Raw genomic sequence first — 24,366 nt, forward strand, 5'->3', positions numbered from 1 at the left:
AGTCAAATCTGTTTCATTGTTTACCTTTTATGGAGAGGTCAATTAACCAGCTTCTATTTAGAAAGAAAAACTCAGGTTTTCAGGCACCTGCAATTTTTTTACTTTTAATCAATGTGGTTTTAGTGGGACTCATGATTAGAATAAATCAGTGCCTCTTGGTTCACCTTCAACCAGCATCTTGTCTTAGGGAGTATTTGAAAAACACAAGGAAAGGAAATCAACTATTTAATTGCTTTTTTATTCCATACCTTTATAAAAGTAACAGTTTTCTGGGGAAATAGTTTGGATCTAGTCACCACATATTAAAAAGTATGATGTTGAAGGATAAACTCAAAGGAGACCAGGTAGGGTAATACCGGGCTTAAAATGGAGGAGCTGAGACCTCCCGAGTCTGAAAGAGTTACATGACCCTATATGACTTACCTAACCTAAAAGAGTGAGTTCTCTTTTAACTTGGACCAAGAATGGTAGACAGAGGTCAGCAGACGATTTTATTCCTGTGTCAGCTATACCTTTCAGTGTTGGTGAAATTAAAACTTCTGATGCCTGTTCAGTCAACAGGAGAGCCATGAGTGGTTTCCCACCCTGGACATCCCAGTTGGCTAAGGGGAGGCTGTTTCCCCTAGGCAGACTGGAAAAATGGGGAAAACCAGCATTTTGCCTTTTAAACCCCTTTTGCACATACTTTTTTAGCCATAAAATTTTCCTTATGACAAAATGAAACTTTATCACACGCGTAAAAATTAAGAAAAAAAAATCACAAGAACCATCTTTGCTAAATAGTAGAGATACATAACAGAAACAGGAGCCAGTGGGCACTTTCACAGTGATCAAAGCAGCCAAAAGCTGGTCCTTCCAGACTTACACGGGTTTTTGTTTTGTTTTGTTTGAAGGCAGGCAGCTTCACTGCTGGCCTGAGAAAGAAGGGTGATCACTTTTGGGAAAGAACTGCCCTGCCCTCCAAGGTGGTGGCTGGAGTGGCCTTCGCCATTGCAAAGAAGGCTTGATGAATTCAGCTTGTCTGAAAACAGACCTTTAGTAGCTCACGGATATTGGGGCTGTAATGTGACCTGGTCATAAACAAAACTTCGTGCACTGTGGCATTGAGATACAGTTCTCAGGAGACTGGGTGGATCTTCAGGTGCTACAGAATGAAAGGCAAGTGGTGTTTGAAAATGTCAGTGTAGGGTAACTACAGAAGAACTGAAAGACAGGAATGGAATAATGAATTTAAGATGGTGGAGGCCTTCCTGAAAGAATTCAGGTACTTTGGTCCCCGCCCAGCCCTGTCAGCATTTTTCTTGAGATTTAACCTGTTTAAGGACTAAGTACCGTATACTAACTGCCATTTCTCTAGGGGGATAAAAGGAGGTCTCAACAACCATTTCTTCACCCCCTGCCCTTCCTAACAGCAGAAGTGAAGTTGAACTGGTGGTTCAGTAGCAGTCTCTTCAATAGGTGGTATCAGCCTGCAAAACATTCAGTCTACTCCATGTCCTGCCTCTTGCCTTTAGAGAAAGAGAGGTCCAGAGCTATGTTTCTCGTCCTGTGCATGAGCTTTGTTTGATTCATGCAGAACAGCAATTATGTGGTGCCCTGGGGTGGGCAAAAGTACTAATGCTCCTCTGCTCTTGAAGAAACTCCTGGTAAAATTTTAGTTCCACTATATGTATCAATAGGACTATCTCAGCTCTAAGTCTTGGCTTTAATAAGGCTCCACTGGGAGGGAAAATCCCAGAGTCAAAAGAAAGTGCCCTTCCCATCCCTACATCCACAGTGAGAGGTGAAAGAAGTCTCATTCTCCCAAACAGAGCTGTCAGGCATAGCCCTGGGGTTGCTCCCCCATAACTTCAAATGTATCAGGGACCAGAAGCGATGCCTATGCACCACCCCCCTGTAATCTACCTTCCAGAGCACCTCTGAGCGACCGTCTGTCTTGGGGTTGGTAGTGGGACTTGAACACCAAAGGCCTGGTTGCAATAAGCAAATCAGTTCTAGAGGCTGAAGACAACCCCTCCCCACTCCCATGTTTTGTCAGCATTTATCTCTGAAGAAGAAAGAGGAGAAATGGGGTGTCAAAGATAAGGAAAGAATGGACAGTCTTGTAAAACAAATGCCGAGGGTACCACCGATGCACAAGCTCCAGAACAGGTGGGAGAGTGACTGCCGGGGCTGAGAGCAGAAGCAAGGCCTACTGAGCATGGCGCACAGAGCAGGTATTTACAGGCTGTCCGTGGGCCTGGGAGGGGAGGGGCGGGAGCCTCTGGATAGTCTACACGGTGTCACCAGGCCACTCGCCCCTGGGGCTGATGAGTCCATGGCACTCCACTATGCAGGTGCTGACCTACCTGCCAACCTTCCTTTTTGTCACTCTCCCACCAGGTGCTCTGCCTCCGGGGTGCTTCTGTCCCCGGTTAACTGCTAGAGTTTAGCTTCCATGGAAGGAGCTTTGGTGCCCAAGTGCTGATTAAAGTGAAGTTTCATTGGTGTGTGGCCTTGAGTTCTCCTCCTCCAGCAGAGCTATTCTTTGCTTAAGCATCCTCACTTGGGTCTCGTGTCTCTCCACCATGGCCATCATCTGAGACTCCAACTTCTTCAGTTTGTTCTGATGCTTCTTCTTTGCTTTCTCATAGGCAGCCACCAAGTTGCTGTGGGAGGAAGAGGGGAGGAGAAGGACGAATTATTTGGAGTGTTGAGGCACACACTACCGTCTGCTGGGTAACCAGGTCCAGAGAGCGGTCCCTCGGTCTCTAAAGTAGGAATCTGAAGTCAGGTGTTCTGCGCTCATGGCCATTCACCTGTTGGCTTAACTGTAGTTAGTTTCCGTGCTAGAGACTTCTCCCTAATCTGTTAGGAGGAGTGTAAACCAACAACCCAGACTAGCCACATCCAAAATCAGTAACAGAAAAGGCAGCTGAATTCCAGAAATCTGTCATTTAAATACAAACGGTGAATCTGGATCTTTTTGTTGTTCCACGGCTGCCTACAACAGATGGTCGAGTGTAAACTACCAAGAGTGTTCCTCAAGCCCTGCAGTCTAAGTGACCTCACCTAGGAGGTGGGCACAGAGGCTCGATGACTTCTCTTTACACTTTGGGCTGGTGGGATTCAGAGCACGAGGCCATAAACTAACATTGCCAGCCAAACATGGAATATAAGCCTTTGTGAACTTACAAAGTTCTTACAAAGAACTTATAAAGAGCATGGTGGAAGAGAACAGGGGGTGATCAAGTCCTAATACCCTGTCTGGTTCAAAATAGCACCCCAGTCCATTCCATGTACAGTGAGGTCCTCCAAGTGTGGTCTGAGAACAGACTCCCAGAGATTCCCAAAACCCCCTCAGGAGAGGCCTTGGAGGTCCTTTACCTCTTAACTACACATCTGTGTGAAGCTAGATATTCCGGATTTATTTCAAAACAATATATTGCCTGTAGAAATGGATGTGTGTCCTATTACACCAGTTTATTTTGAGAGCGTGCGCATGTGTGCAACAGGTGGGGGGGGAGGGGCAGAGGGAGGGAGGGAGAATCCAAAGCAGGCTCTGCGTTGACAGCGTGGACGCACTCCTTCGACAACCTGTAAGATCACGACCTGAGCAGATACCAAGAGTCGGATGCTCAACCGAGCCACCCAGGCGCCCCTAAACCAGACATTAAATAGATTTCCAAATTGTAAAAACGGTACCACTTTTCTAATTATCTTTTTGGAAAATAGTTATTTTTTAAATAAGTGCCAGTTGCATTATATGTAAATTTATTTTATTTTCTTGTAAATGAATAAAAAGTTACAGACATTTGTCTCGGTTTTAGTTTCTAAAGTGAGATTTATCAATAAATAATTTGAAAACAAAGTTCTTTGAGTTCCTCAAGTTTTATGAACATAAAGGGGTCCTGAGCCCAAAAAGTTTGAGACTGCTGCCTTAGAGCAGTGCTCTGTAAAGTGTTCCACCGGATATTAAGTGTTGCTCAAATAGGGGTGCCTGGCTGGCTCTGTTGGTAGAGTGAGCGTCTCCATCTTGGAGTTGTGAGTTCAAGCCCCACGTCAGGGGCAGAGTTTACTCAAGACAAATAAATACAAAATAAATGCTCAAGAAAGGTTCTGTAGCCAATTTTGTTTGGAAGACGTTGGCTTAAACACAAACATATCTTTTCATTGTAGGACTTCTCAGAACCTTTACTGTGTTAATTGTTAAGGGGACCACAGTGTGCTGTATTTCCCAAACATGTGGCCCAAGGACAGGCCTTTACTGAGTATTTCTTAGTCATCTATGTAACATACGTAACACTATGTAATGCTCTAGGGAAGACCAGGCTGGGGGAGTGGGGGAGGGCAGGTGAGGACTTTTCATTCCAGTACTGGTTTCCAGTAATTATGGACCTGCCCTCCCTGGTGTGGGAGTCCAGGCACCCTTGAGAATCCCACAAATGGAGATTTTACCTGTTGGCTCGCTTTAGGTCATTCACGAACTCTGCTGATTGCTGGTGTCGGATTTCACTGCTCTTGGTGAGTCTTTCCAAAGCGCTCACCAGCTCTTGCACTCTGGCCTTTAACTTCTTTTCTCTGTATCAAAGGAGAGACAGAGCACGCCTTGAGTAACTTGACATGATGGGGGCGGTGGCTATTACCCTGCAAGTGGTGGCAGAGAGGAAGGTTTAGCTTGTGAAGTCAAAAGGCAGGTACGAAGAGGAAGTTACTAGAGGGTCAAGAGTTCACCTTCCGCTCAGCAGAACCAGAACATCTCAGCACTGCTTTCTTTAATGAGAAGAGCCCCTTAGAGATCTCAGCTGTCCGTCTTGTGTCACAAAGGAATAAGGCGGGAGGTTGTAGCCTTCCAGCTATGGGAAATAAGGCAGTCTAGAAGTTTCTGCTTGGGCATACCAAATGCTCAGCCACAAGTACAGCTTGACCACAAAACCTTATCTGGGGCCCACACTCCTCTTTTCCAAGTGTGCTGAAGCATCTCTTGAATCACCCTGATTTGAGTACAAAACCTCTGGTCTGGGCTGCCTACCCTGGACAAGTCCCTACTAGGTGAAATCAACATGTACTACTTCTGCAGAAACACAAAAAGCAGTACTGATGGAGTGGAAATCAATATTCTCATTTTAAAGGTCCTTGTTCCCCCTTTAAAGTATTTAAATTAGATTTGCACTTTGAAAACCCCCTGCCCCATGGTTTCAAGTTCCTTGGGCTCTTTCCTGCTAGAGGAACTCAAAGTAATTGACTTAGGGTTCAGTTATGGGAGGTTTCTGGTGTCCAATGTGCATATTGCCTTCCTGTGATTTCCTCAAGAGCGTGAGACCTGGGCAGGGAAGCATTAATGAGACCTTCCCTCAAGAGGCACAGTGTTACCACATAGTCCCAAGTGTCACATGCAGCACCATCTGATCTGTTTTATTTGAATTCACTCACCAAGTTCCCCCATTAGCATGTAGGCTCTAAGGTGGCAAAGACCTTACTCAAATATACTCTGGTGGTACCCAGCACCATGCCTGGGTGACAGCTTCTCCGGGACAAAAGTTGTTAAAATAGCTTCATAACAACTCACTGAAGGTATCAGATTCCTTGGAGCATAATGAGAAACCAGGATTTACGGAAGAAATTCCTCTAAAAATGATGCATGAGTGGACGACAAATGTACGTGAGCACAACTGTTCTGGAAGGCAATTTGGAAGCATGTAGCAAAATAAAAAGTGAACATACTCCTTGAGTAGACAACCTGATTTCAAGGAATTATTCTTACAGCACATGTAGGTGCCTAAAGACACATGAGATTACAGCTGGACTCACTTCAGTACTGGTTACAACAGCTAAGAATGGGGACCAACCAGGGGACTGGCTAAGTTCATTAAGGTATACTGGTTCTATTGAAATGCCCTGCAACTATTTGTTAAAAATGCAGATCATCGTGCACTGGCATGGAAAGGTATCTGATGTATCGTTAAGTGAAAAGGACAAGTTCTACTGGATGCCAGTTTTGCAAAGACAACTAAAAATCTGAGCGGGAACGGCTCAGACACTCTAACAACTACCAGACGAGACACTCTTAACAGACCAGAGAGCTACCCACCACTCAACAACGGGTAACTCCCAGAAGGGGTGACTGATGGCTCTCTCATGTTTTACTTTACTCACTTCTGCATTGCTTACAGTTTTTGTAATTTCTTGTATGCTTTTTGTAAAGTGTGTGAGAACCAGTCTCAGTGGTAACGCTTCCTGTAGGAGGGCTGTGGGAGGGTGCACAGATGGGCTAGCCCTTCCTGGCTTTTCAAATATCTTTTACGTTTCTGCTTCCAGTTACTCTAAGCGCAAGTCGGGCTTTCCGACAAGCTCACTAATGAAAGAACTGCGACACAAAAATCTAGGCTTGCTTTTGTGAGGATGGAGGGGGAAAGGTCTTTTTAAAGGAAACCTAACAACCAGCCCTAAGTCCCTATGACTACTCAGTGAATCCTCGCACCCACCCTAAGGGAACTGGAGCCAGGGCGGCTGCAGAGCAATTCCTGAGGAATGTGAGTGTCTTAGGGGCCCTAGCAGCACCCAGGAGATCTCAGATCTGGTTGCATTTACTACTGTAATGCAGAGAGCGGACAATTTTCTAGCAGAAGTGAGAAGTGTCATGGAGGGTGGTGACAGGCAGCCCTCTGTCAGTTGAGGCAATGTGAGGACAACAGGAAAGATTTCTCCCCCTTCCTTCTGGCTATTAAGAATGGGGAAGGGGTTATTTGTCCTACATTTTTTGTTACTGTTCCGATTCTTTTGTCTTTTGTTCTAAAGTTGATGAATAGTGTAAAGGGGAAAAAAAATCATGAAGTGAATTTAAAATGTCACCATGAACTCAATAAATTCAAAACAAAAAAACTGCCCAGAGCGATACCCTTTCCCACCCCAATTCCATCCACACCCCTGCCCCACCAGCCTAGAGAATATGGAAATCCCAGGCTCACCACAAAACAAAGGGTTCCTTTGCCCCAATACCCAGGCCCCTGGGGGACCGGAGGGAATTTTTCCGGACCTGGCAGGCTTTTCAGGACTGGGAAGACAGAGGAGAGGCCCTGCCCAACTGAGGGGCAGGGGCACACTGGGAGCTGCGAGTTGCCTCTAAGAACTCCCTGGGCCTCAGGAAGGAGATGAGAGTGCACCTGTTTGTACAGATTCCAGGACAGAACCAGGATGCTGATTTATTTACTGATACAAAGATGAGGCCAAATTTCAAACCTACCCCTAAAACATGGGTTACTTTACCTGTTTTCATTTGAGTGAGGCAGACACCTGTCATAGGAGTCATGGTTCCAAGTGTCACTCGTCGACTGAAATACGAAACCACTTTGAAGTGACCATGAAAGAGGACTTTACCTCCATTTTGACCTTAGTCTGCACTTTCCAATTAAGTTTTTCTTTCCAGTTTATCTCTGAACTCAGGCAAAAGACGTGCAGGCAAAGCATCCCCTGATGGGAACCGAAACTATCCCCTTAAGCAATGACTACCCTGAGCCAGCAAAACCCTGCATGCACCCGCTGACCTCTGTCCCACCTTTTCCCTACATAAACCTAGAAGTATCTTCAGCACTATGGAGGCAGTATTTAAGCCAACAGTCCACGTCTTCCCGGTGTTGGCCTCACTCAAGTAAATTCCCTTCTTGTGTCACTACCACTCACCTCTCTGCCTTTGGATTTTGTCAGTGGTGAGTGGCCAAACTTGGTCTGTGTGACCCCCAGCACCAGGTGCTCTTGCACCCCTGCGCCCCAGCTACAACTCTACGTCCACACCACCAGTAGGGCAGCACTAGCCACCGCGGCCATCTGAGCACCTGAAGCATGGCTGGTCCAAACCCAGATATGCTGCAAGTGTAAACACACACCAAAATTTCAGGACTTGATGTGGAAAAAAAAAGAAAAAACGTAAAATATTTCAACAACTTTTAAAATATTGCGGGGTGCCTGGGTGGCTCAGTCGGTTAAGCGTCCAACTCTTGATTTCAGCTCAGGTCACGATCCCATGGTTCGTGGGATCTGTGAGCCTGCTTGGGATTCTCTGTTTCCCTATCCCTCCCCTGCTTGCGTGCTCAAGCACGTGCATGCATTCTGTCTCTAAATAAACTTAAAAAAAATATTGGGGTGCCTGGGTGACTTGGTCAGTTGAGCGTCCGACTTCAGCTCAGGTCATGATCTCATGGTTCGTGAGTTCAAGCCCCATGTCGGGCTCTGTGCTGACAACTCAGAGCCTGGAGCCTGCTTCGGATTCTGTGTCTCCCTCTCTCTCTGCTCCTCCCCTTCTAGCTCTCTCTCTCTCTCTCTTAAAAATAAACATTGAGGGGCTCCTGGGTGGCTCAGTCGGTTGGGCGTCCGACTTCAGCTCAGGTCACGATCTCGTGGTCCATGAGTTCGAGGCCCGCGTTGGGCTCTGGGCTGATGGCTCAGAGCCTGGAGCCTGCTTCAGATGCTATGACTCCGTCTCTCTCTGCCCCTCCCCCGTTCATGCTCTCTCTCTGTCTCAAAAATAAATAAAACGTTAAAAAAATTAAAAAAAAAAATAAACATTGAAAAAATATTGATTATATGTTAAAATGATATTTTGGATATATTGAGCTAAACATTTTACTAGAGTAAATTTCATCTTTTGTTTTTTTAAGTTTTAAACGTGGCTACTAATAAAGTTTAAATTGCCCACATGACTTCCATTTGTGACCTGTGTTCTGTCACCAGGGGACCAGCGCACGTGCTTGCAGCACAGCACCAGGGGTCACCCTGGATTCCACGTCAGTAGGTTTGGGGTGAGGCCCAAGAGCACCCAGGTGATTCTAACTACCAAGCAAATTTACGAAATGGGTAAGGCTAAGTGTTCCTCGCCAGATGTATGATGTACCTCACGCGGTCTCAGAAGGTTCTGGATCTGAATGCGATAGGACACGCAGGGGGGCACACTTTCCTTAAGTCTACCACTTTCCTTGGTTTCTGGAAGTTCTTATTCCAGTCACTTTGGAACCTCAATCATTCACGTCCTGTTCCCTCTAGTTTCTGGTTCAAATTTTTCTTGGCCTTTAGCCGAGAAAGAATTTATACTGTGTCTAGATAAGATAATGAGGCTAACACACCACTTTCTTGGCTCCACACAGAAAAGAAAGTAAACATTAAACACGACATGCTCCCTCTGCCCCTCCAATACGGTGTTTTCTGGAACGCCCAGAACAACATCATCCTTGCCTTCTTCCTGGTTTCCTGACTCAGGAACACGAGCCTCCCCCAGCAGGTGAAAAGTCTCTCTTTTTGGTAGCACTCTGTGCAAGCCTGTGGCACCCGCCTGCGCACACATTTCAGTCAAGGGTCCCCCGCTCCACCCAAAACGATGGTCCTTCCTGCTCCCCGAGGGTCCTGTGAGCCTCTCACCACAGAGCCAGGGGCGGTTTTTCTTTTCAACGTCAGCACCTGTAAGTGGCAGCACATGTGTGGTCCAGAGAGGGCCGCAGTGCCCGGGAGGAGGGGAGGGCTCACCAGCCACGAGGGAGGGGGTACGCTGTCTCCAAAACAAAAAGGCCGGTGGGCACTATAATCACAAACCCAAACGTGGTGGGCACGCCAGGGGAGCAACAGGGCGAGAGGCTGTGAGGACGTCAGGAGACCTTCCGCACAGGCTGCGATCAGACCAAACCGCGGGGAACTGCAGCCACACAGCCACACGGCCTGCAATCTCTGGGTAATTGCTCGTTATACACACAATTACTCAATAGCGAGAATCGTCTGCATATGTGGTTCCTCTCTCCCTCCCCTTCCACTTGTGAACCCCAGCAGGCTTCCTCTCCACTGCCACTACTCGTCAGGTCACCCAGGACCTCAGCTGCCTACCCCTTCCCCTCTTCCTGGTGCACGCGCACCTTCATCCTTCACTCGGGAGCCCTGAGCCCACTCGGCCTTCCACCGTGTGGTCCCAGCCGTCCCTCCCTGTTCCGCACAGACTCCTCTTTCACTGCCCGACTCGAAATCCCCAAGTATTTAGGACTTGGGCCGAATTTTGGGTCCTACCCTTTCTTTACTTGCCTCTCTCCATTCCCATTTACGTTCCTAAAAGTGACCTACGTGCTGGAAGCTTCCAAGTTGTTATTTCCAGGCCCTTCCTTGGATCTCTGGACTTGTCTATTTGACATCTCTACTCAAAAGGCGTCTATTTATCATGCCTGGAGCAGAACCTTCCAGATCATCGTTCCAATCCACCCTTCCTGCCCTGTCAGCAGACAGCAACACAGCCCAGCTGCAGTCACCAGTCTAGAATCAGCCCAACTCCTCCCTTTCCTTGTCCTCCACCTCCACTCAATGGCAATCCCCATCCACCAAGCCTTGTGAAAATTCTGCCCCACCGCCTAGAGGTCCAGGCTGCCCTCACTGCCGACCATGAGCGCCTCCTAACTGGGGTCTCTGCTTCACTTCTGCACCCTCTGGACTGGTCCTCACACAGCTACTGGCTAATTCTTTAATAGGACAAATCAGATCATATTATTGTCCTTCAGTGCCTTCCACCTGCACTTAGAGTCAAGTCTGCGGTCTCACATTGATCTCAGAGGCCCTGCTTGACCCGACCTCTGCCTACCCAGTGTTGGGTATCACCCTCCCCCTTGCAGCCTGGAATCCTCTCAGTTCCCCGCACACACTATGCTGTTTCCCACCACACAACCCTGTACTAGGTTCCCCCTGCTCGACATGTGCTTCTTCCACTTGGCTACCTTTCCTCTTTCTCATGTCAGCTTAAATGTCACCTCTTTGTGAAAGCCCACCTTGCCTACCCATCTAAACATATGTCCCAGAGGTATGCCGTCACAGTACCTTGTCATTTCCTCCATACTATTCATTGCAATCTGTATTTAATTTAAAAAAACCCATCTCCATAGTGACTGTATCACATCACTCTAGTTATTTCCCTCATGGTCATCATCAGAGTCTGTAACTGCACTGACCTTTGAGAAAAGCCAGGCAGCGCTAACAGCAGTCTCTAAGTCCGTCACACAGATGGAGTTACTTACTTCTCACAATGACCCTTGGCGGTCAGTGCTATTAGTACTCTTCTAGTTTTTCAGATGAGGAACTTGAGACCCACTTAAGCGACTTGCCAGTATGCCCATGGAATTGGCATGTGCCCCACGGTCTGTGTGCAAGCCTGTGCTCTTCAGCAACTCGCTGTGGGTCACAAAGGGAGGCACGGGGCAGGGGGATAAAGACCTCTAGAGAAGAGCCCATGCCTGTGGCGCTGAGGATGAGGTGGCCCCAGGTAATGACGCTCTGCAGGTGTTAACGTTGGAGCGTGGCTACATTTTGCTGGGAGTAGCAGCAAGATGAGCATAACCATCTTTTCTGGCCCAGACTTCCCGTGACCATGTTTCTTGCCCAGGAAATGCAGCTATGTGTCCACAGGCGGGCCACTGCTTTTACCTGCGGCTGCAAGGCACTCTGCTTCTAGGAGATCTGGGGAAAGGCCTTCTGTCTGGGCTCTGGGAGTGGAGGGGATGGAGGGGACGACAGAAATGAAAAGAAATGTCAGTTACCCAAGCTCCGCCCACCTCACGGGGGTGTGTGTGGTGAACATTGGTTTTTACCTATGCCCTTTGAGGCCCTGGCTCAGCAAGTTATTTACATGCTAATCAACTCACAGGTGCACTTTGTACCCCATTAACATCCTGCAGATCCACGTGCATCTACAGAATTCTAAGCACAACTTTTGTTATCTGATTGCTATTCTAAATCAGCCAAATATGAAGAATCAGCAGATACAAGTTTAATAAAATAGCACCGTTTAAAATAGTGGCCCTACTGACAAAATAGTGAAGATTCTGCTGCTGTTTTGCTCACGGGGGCTCCTGCTCTAAAAAGGACCACAGCTAATTCCCTCTTCATTTATTCTACTCTTTGTATGGCTCAAAGCCATTATTAATCCATAGCTGCTAATAACAGGGGTCAACTGGTGCCATCTTTTGTCCTTTCATGGACATGTGCTTCCTACAAGTCTGGAAGACTTCTAGAGCCGGGCACATTTTTGTAACTTGGACTTGGCTTTGAACTGAGAAGGCTCCTGGTCAGCACCTGTAGGGGCATAGAGAAGAGCAGGTAGGTACATGGTGGAGGTGATAGGAAAGCTTCAGGAAGGTAAGTGTCCTACTGGAGGGGATGAGACGTGGGGTCCACAGGTTGAGAGAGACAGGGGCATAAGGTGAAGAGGATGCTCCCGGGAAGATGATTGTCCAGATAAACTTGGACTACAGACTCTGTACAGGAGAAACACCTGAAAATGGGCTAGCAAGCTAATATACAGACGATCTCAGATGCCAAGACTCTGAAGATGTCTGCAGAGCAACCTGATCGGAAGTGTGCTGCTCAAAGGCATATTTGGTGGCAGAATGCAGGGTGAGCCTAACGGCAGAATGACCAGTCAGGATGCTACTCCCAGAGTCCTGAGGAGTCGAGGGCTAACCTCAGGAGAAGACAATGCAAATGGTCAGGAATGACTAGGATTTTAAGGGAAAGAACCACCTATGCTAACAGGAGGTAGAGAGAGAAACTTCAAAGTTGTAATCCTGGATCATTAGAAAAATATAATTTGTAATAAGTAAGAATTCTGAAGAAGAGGCCAATTTCAAAGTGCAGGAGCCAACAGATTACAATTTGTTTTGGACATGCCGTGGTTTTTTTTTTTTTTTTTTTAATACTTTTGTTGTTGTTGTTAAGTTAGTTAGAGCATGAGCACGCACGTGCAAGCCAGGGAAGGACAGAGAGGGAGAGAGAATCCCACGCAGGCTCCATGCTGTCAGTGGAGAGCCCCACACAGGGCTCGATCTCACAAACTGAGATCATGACCTGAGCTGAGATCAAGAGTTGGACACTTAACTGACTGAGCCACACAGATGCCTCTGGACATGCTGTATTTTGAGGCTCTAGCATTTTCTCTCTAGCAGAGAGAAATGAGGCTGAGAGAATTTAGGGACCATTTAGAAGGAACAAAGGCATCCGAGTTGAGGTCATATACCTGGGTGAGTAAGCCATGATCCCTGCCCAAAAGGGACTCTCCTTCTGCAAGGGGTGGCAGGTGAAACAGAGGCACAGTGACTTGAGTGCTTGGGGTGTGGGGTTAGGTGATATGAGGGCAGGAGCAGCAGCAGGAGTGAAGTCCCAGAGGCACAACAGAGAATAAGTGGTCTGGTGTGACTCAGGGTGGCGGTGGGGGCGGGGGGGCGGGGGGGCGGGGGGGTGGTGCACATGATAGGAGGTGAGGGTGGAGAATCAGGCAGGGGTCAGATCACACACTGGCTAAGGAATTTGGACACCGACGACTGTGAGTCACTGGAAGGTTTTAAGTAACCAGGAGAACTGGGTAGAATTCTAAAATGGCCCCCAAGATCACAGGCGTGAATAGACACACCTTCAACACACCAGTGATTCAATCAAAACTAACCTAGGTGCTGCTGTGAGAGATTTTTGCAGATGTAATTAAGACCCCAAACAGCTGATCTTTTAAGATAAGAAGATTATTCTGGGTAGACCTGACCTAATTAGGTGAGCCCTCAAAAGGGGCCGGGCTCTTCCTGGAAAAGATTTAGAGCAGGAAAGGGATTTGATGAGTGGGGAGGTTCTCCTTGCTGACTTTCAGAATGGAAGTGCAGAAGGTATTTCAGAGGCCTCTAGGAGTCGAGTTATCACTGGCCAACAACCAGCAAGAAAATGCGAGGTGAGCCCTACAGCCACAAAGAACTGACCTGCCAACAGGCAGAAGGAGTTGGAGGCAGATTCTTCCCGAGAGCCTCAGATGAGAGCATGGCCCTAAGCGAGAGGAGCCAGTCATGCTGTGCCTGGTATTTCTGACCCACGCACAACACGAGCTAATAAATGGGTGTGGTCTTAAACCACTAAGCTTGTGATGATTTGTTACATGGCAACAGAACGCCGATGCAGGGTAACCATCAGATTTGCATCTCACAAAGTCACTTGGAGAGGCCCAAAGACCCCCGCCCAACTCCGCTGCGGCATTCTCGAGCACACACACGTGCTCCGGAGTCTCCTTCCTTGGGCCCGTTCCTCACGGATCTGCTCCTGGCACAGCACCCTTCTCCAGCCAGCTCTCCCATTCTCAACCAACTCCAGTTTGAATGGCTGGCCACCTTGCTCTCAAACATCTTTTCCTGGTTCTTGTGTCACTCCTGCAGGTAGGTGTGTCGAGGTCTGTCATCTGGAATTCTTTGCCTCCTGCCTTGCACGCACACTGGCAGGCCCACGGGCCAGAGAGAATAGGAGGTGTTCCCGCTCCATCTCGATGAACTCTGAGACATTGCCTCCTGCACCCACTCCTTCCTGCCAGCTCCACTCCCAATTGGGACACATCCAGGTGACCCAGATCTGGTGTCTCATGACCACACCAGTCAGGGGGGGCCCACCTGCCCTAGAGGTCTCCTCTCAGGGATCTGATATGCAGCTCTTCTCCAAACTGCAGTGGGCTCATTACTCATCAGAGAGAGAAAAGGATGTCTAGGTGCATCTCTGCTTGATGAGTCGGGCACATCTGGTCCCTGGACAGAGTGGCCACGGTCATGTGTGGATGACACCTTTAGGTGGCATTTTACAGAATGATCTGGCACACGTGCATGCACAGGTGGTAGATTCCAGTTCCCTACAGGGCTCAGCAGCGCCCCTCGGGGGCCTGGGACTAGATGCCCCCAGCAGGGTGGCCGGCTTCTGCAGGTGGCTGTGTCGGAGTCGGAGCCAGGTCCTGATCTCCCCAGGTGGGGTCTTGCCCTGCTTGGGGGCCTAGTGACAGGTGGATGTGCAATCGTCTGAGGTGGTCACCATGTCACAAGCTCCATTCTTGTTATCTAGCACTGAAGAGCACAGTATCCCTACCTTTTAACCAACAGGACCCAGAGTCTGTGCGTTTGAGGAAGTTTGCCCCCCGGACCCCAGCACTTCATTTGCCCTCAGCATCTGCTAGACAGATGCACAGTCATGTACCAGGGGCACAGATGTTCCTCTCTGGCCAGACCATGCACACTACAGTGGGCGGATTCTTCAAGTGAGCCCATACATGTGAGCTCAGCTCACACTCATCTGTTAGCACTTCTGCCAGCACACGGCTGGGGGGGGGGGGAGCGCAGCAGAGAAGGTAAAAGCGCACAAATGTCCCACTGCCTCCCTGTGTGACCTTGGGAAACTACTCAGCCTTGCTGTGCTAGTCCCCAGCCCACCCCCATCACATGGAGAGCAGTGCCTGCTCCTCACTGCCTCCCAAGAATATGATGGAGATGAAACAGCCTCTCTTTTCAGCTGTGCTCAGGTCCCAAAGGCAGGCTACGCAAACACCATGTAAGTACAGAGAGTCATTTCTGAAAATACATTCTCGACTGCATTTTTACAGTTCACTTCTTCGGTGGAAAGGTCATTCACTTCCATTTTACTAGGACAAGAGCAAGAGAGGGATCTGAGAGGAAGCAGGGTTTCGTGGCACACAGCTTGTGTGGACCACAGCAAAAACAAGGTGCCCTGATAAGAAAACTTCTGTGCAAGACTGGAAACCTGGTCATCCAGATGGGGTTTTATGGTCATGCTGGTGCCAGTAAAGCACAATGAATGTTCGTGCAAGTGGAGGGAACGAAATCAGACCAGATGGGAGTTACACAGTCAACGTGTGATTGTCTGGAGTCTTGGTTTGATTCCAAACAGAAGGTTGGGAGAAGACCCAAGAGGGTGGGGGTTGGGTGGGGAAAGACTGACGGAGGCTGACACCCAGAGAGGTAGCTGGCAGGGAGACTTGCCTGGGGCAGTGACCTAGAACCAGCAAGGCACCTACCTTCCTGAGAGGTTTCTCCTCAAAAAAAGAGTGCTGCTTAGCCCGTCTCCCAAGCCCCTCTCTACCCCCGCTCTGTGCAGCCTGGATGCCTGGGCCCACAACTTTGTTGTTTGCAACCATCCTTCTTCCAAGGGAGAGATATTGCTGAAAATAGAGGGCGATTCCCTCAGCTAACTTCCACCACTAGTTCGGCAGTGATTTAAGAGCTTCAAAGAAGATGTGAGCTTCCACTTGATTTTTAAAAATAAAAACACCCCCAAAACCTCAGCTCTCAGGTTATTCGTGTTATATACCCTCATGAAATGATTATTCCAGTTCCTAAGCTATATTTACGGTATAATGATGTTATTTTCCTTTTTCCTGCAGTCCTGTGGGTTCTTTCTTGGCTCCATCTATCTGGGTCTTGATTAGAAATCCATGCTAACCAACTTTCGGCTGGTGATTGGAAGCCTGTCGTGACTGACAGAACAAATGAAGTCTCTCTCTGTTTAGTCAGCAGAACCTGCATCCTCCTTGTGCCAGCAAAGGCCTTGGGGGTTTGGGGAATGTGAAAAATTGAGAATACAATATCCAAATGGCTCCCAGTTGGAAGCAGGGAGTGGATTCGCATCCCATGTTTCTGGCACAGTCAAGTCATTAGGATTTGTTGCGGGCATTTTCCTTGGGCTGCTTTTCTCCTCCCGCCTCAAGCAAAGCAATTAAATCTCACCTCATGGCCAGAGGGGCTGGCAATGTGAAAACAGAGCCACTAAGGCTTGGAAGGGGAGACGAAACGGGACAGTGAGTAAATCAGGAGGGTAGTGAAGTTCCCCACAGGCAGCCTTCCATCCCCCCCCCACGCCCCATGCTTGGAGGCCACACTGTAACATAAACAGCCCCAGCTGGGTCAGCACAGCAGCCGGAAAGTCTACTGTAGCCGTCCCCTCTGACCCCCAAGTCCCCAGAAATGACAGGAAACCCATTTTTTAAAAGTCCTCAAGCATGTCAAGAAAGCAAGGAGTGCTCTTTGTATACCAGAAACCATGAGCAATCATAAAAAAATGAAAGGCAGGTTTTTTTCCTTATTGAAAAGGGAAACAACGCAAAATGCACAGAGAAAAAAAGCTGCTACAAAAGGAGGGAGGGGATTCTGAAGTGCTCCAACTGGAAGCGCCAGCCATCTGGACAGGAGGGGACCAGACAGGCGGGCCACATATGCAGCCAGACAGCTGTTGTCAGCCGGGAGAACAGGAAGCCCAGAAGTTGGGCTTGTGACCCCAGACGGAGAGTCACAGAACTCCACTCTAAAAAGAACTTACGTGTGAGGAAACAGAGTTAATACAGCAGACAAAATAATGTCTTAGAATATGTCTAATAAATATCCTCAGATAGCCTCATCTTGTTAAAAAAGAGAGGATAGTTTTCATCACCCAAATAAAAAAAGAGATTATCGATTTCATCACCCAAATAGGAAAACTCAGTATGGAAGCCAGACACAATGGGTGTAGCTTAGAATCCATTTGTGAGCTGGAAAACTGAGTGGAAGAACCTCTTCGGAAGGGCTACGTGAGCTCCTGTGCACTTGACACTTGGTTTGAATTTGAGATGTGCTGTGAGTGTAAAATAGATACTATATTTGAAGACTTAGTGAAGAAAAAGGAAGAAGGAGAAGAGGAAAGAGAAGAAGAAGAAGAAGAAGAAGAAGAAGAAGAAGAGGAGGAGGAGGAGGAGGAGGAGGAGGAGGAGGAGGAGGAGGAGGAGGAGGGAAAACTATCTTAATACATCTTTTAAAAAAATACTCTACACGTTGAAATATTTTGGATACACTAGGTTAAATAAAGTGGATTTACTGCTTTCTTTTTACTTTTGGAGTGTGGCTACTAGAAAATGTTAAATTTCCTAGGTGGCTTGCATTCCATGCCTACTGGATAGCGCTGCAAAAGGATGGCGGGAATATGCAATGTTACGATCTGGGAGAGAGATCTGGAGGAGTCAGCACCCTCCTTGCAGGAAGAGAGGAAGAAGGGAGGGGTAGGAACACTGAAACAGTAGAGAAAAAATGTCCAGGACTGAGTAAATACACATATGACGACTTCACATATGATGCTGAAAGGCAGTATTCCCCCTGACGATGCCTGTTTGATCATCACCATTTGACACTGTCCTGAAGGTTCTAGTCAATACAACAGCACAACAAAAAAGCAAAGACATTTTCTACTCGCTGATGAAATGACTGCCTATATGCTGTCCCCTGCCACTCCCCTTTCCAGAGGCCTGGCACCAGCAGGGCTTCTCCATGTTGAGCCTCCAAGGCCTGGGTAAAAGTGGACATACCAGCACATACTCTTTCCCGGGCCAGTCTATAATGACCCATGAAGAGCTGACATGAGCAGCCAAGAGAACTCAGAAGAAAGCCATTGCTTCCGGAATAAACTGCTCACCAGGGTCACGGGAAGGGTGCTTACCGACGGATGGCATTGGCGAACTCGGCAGCCAGATCACTGTCGCTACATGATGTCCTCAGTTCAGCCAGTGACAGAGCTGGGGAGGCGGCATCAGCACACTCCTGGGAGGAGGGGGGAGGCAGTAAACACATTCTGGTTAGACCTGGAGTCAAGCCTGAGCACACACTGGAAGCACAAGGCAGCTCTGCCCCACTTCTTGGGACCTTTGTAGGCTGGCCGGTGGATGAGGGGGACTCCCAGTGTTCTCTGAGCACTCCACACACATGTTCTCCCACTTAATCATCGTGGTGACCCTTTGAGGCAGATACAGTCGTTATCCCCATTTACCAAGGAGAAAACTAAGGCACAGAGAAGTTACGTTGCCCCCAAGTAACCAGCTAGGACGTGGTGGAAGCAGCAAACCCAGGTCAGCTGGCTCCAGGTCCGTGCTCTTCACCACCGGATTAAGCCTCTGGTGGCTCGTAAAAGACAAGTGGGAAATACACCTGAGTTTCCTTGCTCCCCTCCCCCAACCCACTTCTTGGGAGAAAACCAATCTTCTCTAGATTTAGGGGCTTTAGTGGGTTCAGTGTCATCACCTAGAAAACCCAGGAAAAAAGGAAGAAAACAGAAGTGCACCCTCCATGTTTGTCCTTTTTAATTTTTTTTTTTTAAGTTTATTTATTTTGAGAGAAAGAAAGTACAAGTTGGGGAGGAGCAGAGAGAGAGGGAGAGAGAGAATCCCAAGCAGGCTCTGCACTGTTAGCACAGAGCCCAACACAGGCCTCAAACTCACAAACCACGAGATCACGACCTGAGCCGAAGTCAGATGCTTAACTGACTGAGCCACCCGGGTACCCCTGTCCCCCCCCTTTTTTTTTTTATTTAAGTACAGTTGGAACATGTTACATTAGTTTCAGTTGTGACCCCACTCATATCTTAACCTTAGACAGGAAACTTGGCATCATCTAAACCCAATCCTCTCGTTTTATAGATGAGGAAGCACAAGAGCCAGAACTCCTAAATCCTAAACTGAGTTAGGACTACTCACAAAGCAATCATCACACCCTCTGAGCACTCTACTTTCCTGTGTGGAGACAGAGGTCAGCAGCTACATAACCAAGTGCCTGGAAGGCCCTCATCTGACCACCTGCTCAGCAGACCTTTACTGCACCCCAGGCTTGAGAATGAAAAGCTTGTAGTCTGTTGCAGGAGACGGCAAATAAACAAAGTTATATCATGATTGGAGGTGAACCACAACGAAGTATGACCTGGGCACTAGGAGTCCAGATGACCAGAGGGCACAGGGTCCCCTCAGCACTCTCCAGCCCAGGGACCACACCAGAAGGCCTCTGCAGCGGCACCGCCAGCCTCGGAACGATTCCCACCACCTGCACTGCCTTCCCTGCCCCTCTCCACCTTGCTCCTGCAGACCCAAGCCTCCATCTACCAGCCCTGGGAGCTGTTGCGATTCCAACACCCTCTCTTTTCGTGCATCAACAACCACGCGAATATTTCATAAGACTACCTGGTGCCTCTCACCGAACATGTTTGGTAGTTAGTCTCTGTTGCAGAGAGAGAGACAAGTGCTGCAAAAACTACAACTTAAAACTGCTCCCAACAAAAACCGCTCCAAATCTGCAACTTAGTAAGATTTGGAACCCAGGTTGCTGGCTGGAGAGAAGTTTTAGAATAAGCACAACACCCACCCTACGTAGCCAGCATGGATGTTCTAGATCCAAACCTGGCTTGCCACCTGTTTTTATAAGGCCTGCAAGTCTAAGCGTTGTTTTCTAGTTGTTGTTGTTTTTTTTTAATGTTTATTTTCGAGAGAGAGAGAGAGACAGAACCCAAGAGGGGGAGGGGCAGAGAGACAGGGAGACACAGAATCCCAAGCAGGCTCCAGACTCTGAGCTGTCAGCACAGAGCCTGATGTGGGGCTTGAGCCCACAAACCACAAGTTCATGACCCGAGCCAAAGTTGGATGCTTAACCGATTGAGCCACTCAGGCACTCTGCATTGTTTTCTATTTTTAAAATCATGAAAAACAGAGTATTTTGTGATGTGTAGAAATTACAGGAAATTTCAATACCCATAAATGAAGTGTTATTGGAACACAGCCCACACCCCTCTGTGTCTGCGTGTTCTCTGCTTTCACACTGCAGTTCTAAAACGGCAAAGTTAAGTACTTGCGGAGGAGTCTGTGTGACCTGAAAATTGTAAAATAGTGACTTCTGGCTCTTCACAATTAGGCAACCCCTCTTATAGACCGCCCACCTCATTTACCGACAAACAAGACCAAATCAATAGCCCAGAAGGGAGATTTCATTGAAATAGTAAATGGATCTAATATTTGAAAGACAAGATAATCAGCTTACAATAATTTCATTACCTGAACAACACAAGGTACTGTTGGATAAAGCTTCTTACTCCAATGTAAAAAAAAAAAAAAAAAAAAAAAAAAGAAAAGAAAATTAAAAATAAAACCATCTGGCCTTTTTGTGTCAGATTTCTGTACTTTGAAGCCATTCCACAAAATATAGCGCTTCCCTCAGTCAAAATAAACACCAAGAACTAGGAGGAAATGCTCAGCTCATGGGCCTTCTGGCAAGAACGCGCTAAGTCCATTTCCACCACACCCTAAGAACACATAGGCGAACACTGGAGCTCTGTCAGCTCCGTCCCGAAGTGACTGGTGACAAACTCAAATGGCTCTACAAAGATTTTTAAGGTGTTGACACAGAATGGGAAACCCCATTTTCTTGAGCCCCAGATATTACTATATGAAACTCTTCACAGGCCGCTGCCCTCCCCAGGCTCGACTCCCCAGGCACTGGGCAGATGGTTTCCTGGGGCATCCACACAGTGACCTTCCCTAAGCCCAGCCTGTGTACATCACACCCTACTGCAAAGCCTCCAGTGATTTCTCACTGTCCTCAGGACAGCACAGTAGGCTTCAGCCAAATCAAATCCTCTTCCCCCTGGGGGTCTTTGTCCTTGGCGTTCCGTTGACTTTACAGTGGACCGACCTCTCGGCCCCAGCCCTCTTCCTCAAGTTAGCGCCCACTGTCCATTGGGTCCCAGTTCAGGAAACCTGTCCCAAATCTCCACATCTGGGTTCCGTGTTGGGTCTGTGCCCTTCCATCGCACTGGGAATTGATCCTTGGCCTTAGGTCACCGTGTGACGATCACCTGTGTCCCTCTCTGGAATGTAAACCCCTGAAACTGCCTCCAGTCCCCATCAGGACCCACTCACATCTATCACATGAAGGGATGACTGGAAAGCAGCCAGGTCTTGGGAGAGGTGGCCCAGCTGGGTGCCACGGCCATGAACTCCCTTTGCTCCCTTCTTAGGTAAGAGGTGGGCAGAGTGTAGTGGTGGCCCTTTGTGAAGCATGCTCCAAAGTTCTTAGTTGTTTAGGCAGGGACCATTCACTGCCACACCAATCAGCAAGTTGCTTCCTTTCCAAGTACTAACTCTCTCAGGGACACCCCTCCATTTGGGCTGTGAGATGCCATTCATTAGACTGACAAGTCAACATATGTCTCCATGTCCTGGGCCGGAAACAAACTGGGGTCTGGAGAAGCTAGCATTTATCAGGAATAGAAAGTAGGACGTAGAAAACAGAGGTTCACTACCCTGGGGTGAGGGATGTAATTCTTTAGGGTCCAGAGTATTTTTTTCTCCAATGCAATATTTGGAATAATTCTGAGATACAGTATGATGGAATGAGCTTGGATTCTAGAGAAAAAGACTTCTGGGCTCATGGGAATGTGAGTTTGAGAGATGACACCACCTGACCGCCCACACTCTGTGACACTCTCTACGTGATCCAGTGCTTGCCTTCCTACTCATCTGCCTCAGCTGCTTCCGGCTTCCCACCTCACCCACGGCGGAAATGCCAAGCTGGGGTGGCAACATGGATGAGAGGGGGGAGGACGGTGAGCCAAATCTGGGTTAAATCCCAATTCTGCCACTTATCAGCTGTGAGACCCCTGACTTCATGTGAGCCTCATTTCCCTCATGTAAATGGGGGTACCTACTCCTTCAGAGATGAGATTTACAGGAAGTAGCAAATGCAATGATCAGTTCAGATGTGACCAACAGGCGATGGCCGCTGTGCGAGGTGGGGGAGCCAAGGAGGCAGCCTGGTACCAGACCACTGGACGCCAGCACAGATCACTCCGCTCATCAGACTATGGCATATGAAAATGCTTTCACTAGTACATAAAGTGCAATTTTTAAAAACGTGGATCTGACATACACCTGGGTGGCTCAGTTGGTTAAGCATCTGACTCTGGTTCAGGTCGTGATCTCATGGTTCGTAAGTTCGAGCCCCGCATTGGTCAGGTGCTGTGCCGTCAGTGCAGAGCCTGCTTTGGATCCTCTGTCCCCTGTCTCTCTGCCCCTCCCTGCTTACACTCTCTCAAAAATAAATAAAATGTTAAAAAAAAAAGTGGATTTGGTTTTTTTGCACCCAAAACGTTACCTTCTTTAAGGTATCTAGAATAGCTTGTAGTCCTCATGCAAATAAGGAAATTGAGGCTGTGGGGCAGTGAGGGGAGGTGGCGGTCACTGGGTGGGAAGAGCCCCAGGGGTCCCCGTGCCTTTGTCCTACCTTGCCGGGCTTGTCTTTGCCACCGCTGCTGGTGGAACTGAGGGATCGCATGCGCTGCTCCTTCTGCTCCTCCACCTCGGACTTCAGGTGCTCGATGTGCACCAGGTAGGCCTGCTCCTGGGCCTCCCGCGTGCTCAGCTTCAGCTCCAGCGCCTTCTTCTCCTTCTCCAGGAGGTAGAGCTGGGCCTTCAGCTCGGCCATCTCCTCCTACGGAGCACACATGGTATGAGGCACCCACGCTGTGAGAGCAGGGCCAGGTGTGGGAAAGCAGGCAAGTGACAAGGGGCCCTGAGGGTGTGACCCCCAGCCCTGCGATGGAGTTACCACTTTGCAGCCGGGACAAGATGACTGGGAGGAAATAAGCCAGCTGTCTCTACCATCTGAAGGACTGATGTGCGGACAAAGCCATGTGCTTTGTCATTCTACAGACCAGAACTGAGATGAATGAAGGAGTTACAGGCAAGCAGATTTTTGGTTCATTCTAAGAACCTAGTAACTGGAACACACGTCCCCTGCTGCCCCTCACCCCCCACAGTGGGCACACCAGTCTTGCTGGAAACCACTCTTCCGGCATGCACAGGCTGCGCTTGTCAAAGAGGTTGTGAGGGAGGGGCATCCACACAAGGCTGGGCCTGGCTAGTTCCCCACCAATTCCCACTCCCTTTCCCTTTTCCATGGCACCAATCCACATATTCAATGCCCCCTGGTGGCACCCCTGGCACCCTGCAGCTGAGCCAGGGTATCACCTCAGCTCTTGTCTACCTCAGGAGGCCCAAATAAAATCACTAGAAACTGAGTCCTTCAGAGATGACTACTCATTAGATAGCTTTGCAAAGTGTCTTAGAGAACTCAAATTAGAGTTTTCTGGGGAGACAAACAAGTAACTCCAAAACAGGGAAATGCTACCTTGGGACCAGCAGCCAGAAAACAATAGCCACCAGCACTTACTGAGCATGTAATGCTGCTTTAAAGGTTTATACAAAGTAACCCATTTAATTCTTCCAACCTGAGATAGATATTATGAGCATCTCCATACTTGGATGAGAAACTGAGGCACACAGACAGAAATCCACCTGCCCGCAATTACTGCATAAATTGGTAGCCAGAGTTTGAACCCAGGCTGTCTGGCTCAGAGCCCAGGCTCTTAACCACTAAGCTACAGTCCCTCCCTCAAGGTGGGCCCATGCATGACTCTTGTCATGTGATTCCACCAGTACATGACTGCCAGGTCAGTCTTCCCACCTATCTCTGGGATAGACTCTCTATAACTGAGTTTCTATAACTGAGTCTGAGCCTTAAGAAGGATTCACCTAGGTCACTGATTCTAGTTATCCCTGAATGGATCCTTCGAGGTAATAAGCCACGGGCCTAGTATGCTCTTCTTGATAAGCCAGACCTGGAGTGTAGATGTTCTCACCCTCCAGTGTGGGGAAATACCTAGAGGGCACCCACTATGGCTTATAATATTCAGATCAGGGTAGAGGGAGGGGGCATTAGACATGCAGAGGGC

General features: G+C 48.3%; 1 protein-coding gene across 4 annotated transcripts in view; it reads right to left on the reverse strand.

Annotated features, from left to right (window-relative positions):
- Positions 1 to 219: 219 nt before the first annotated feature.
- MCC (MCC regulator of WNT signaling pathway) overlaps positions 220 to 24,366 on the reverse strand; it is a 425,462-nt gene continuing 401,315 nt past the window's right edge. For all 4 annotated transcript variants that reach the window (XM_027035816.2, XM_027035812.2, XM_015070216.3 and 1 more), the window contains 4 exons: positions 22,857 to 23,063; positions 18,259 to 18,359; positions 4,438 to 4,560; positions 220 to 2,648 (listed from right to left, as the gene is read on the reverse strand). In XM_027035816.2, the coding sequence (XP_026891617.1) occupies positions 2,468 to 2,648; positions 4,438 to 4,560; positions 18,259 to 18,359; positions 22,857 to 23,063 (612 nt within the window). In that variant the 3' untranslated portion in view covers positions 220 to 2,467. The remainder of the gene's footprint in view (positions 2,649 to 4,437; positions 4,561 to 18,258; positions 18,360 to 22,856; positions 23,064 to 24,366) is intronic.

Source organism: Acinonyx jubatus, chromosome A1, assembly GCF_027475565.1.
Source record: "Acinonyx jubatus isolate Ajub_Pintada_27869175 chromosome A1, VMU_Ajub_asm_v1.0, whole genome shotgun sequence".
Lineage (NCBI taxonomy): Eukaryota > Metazoa > Chordata > Mammalia > Carnivora > Felidae > Acinonyx > Acinonyx jubatus.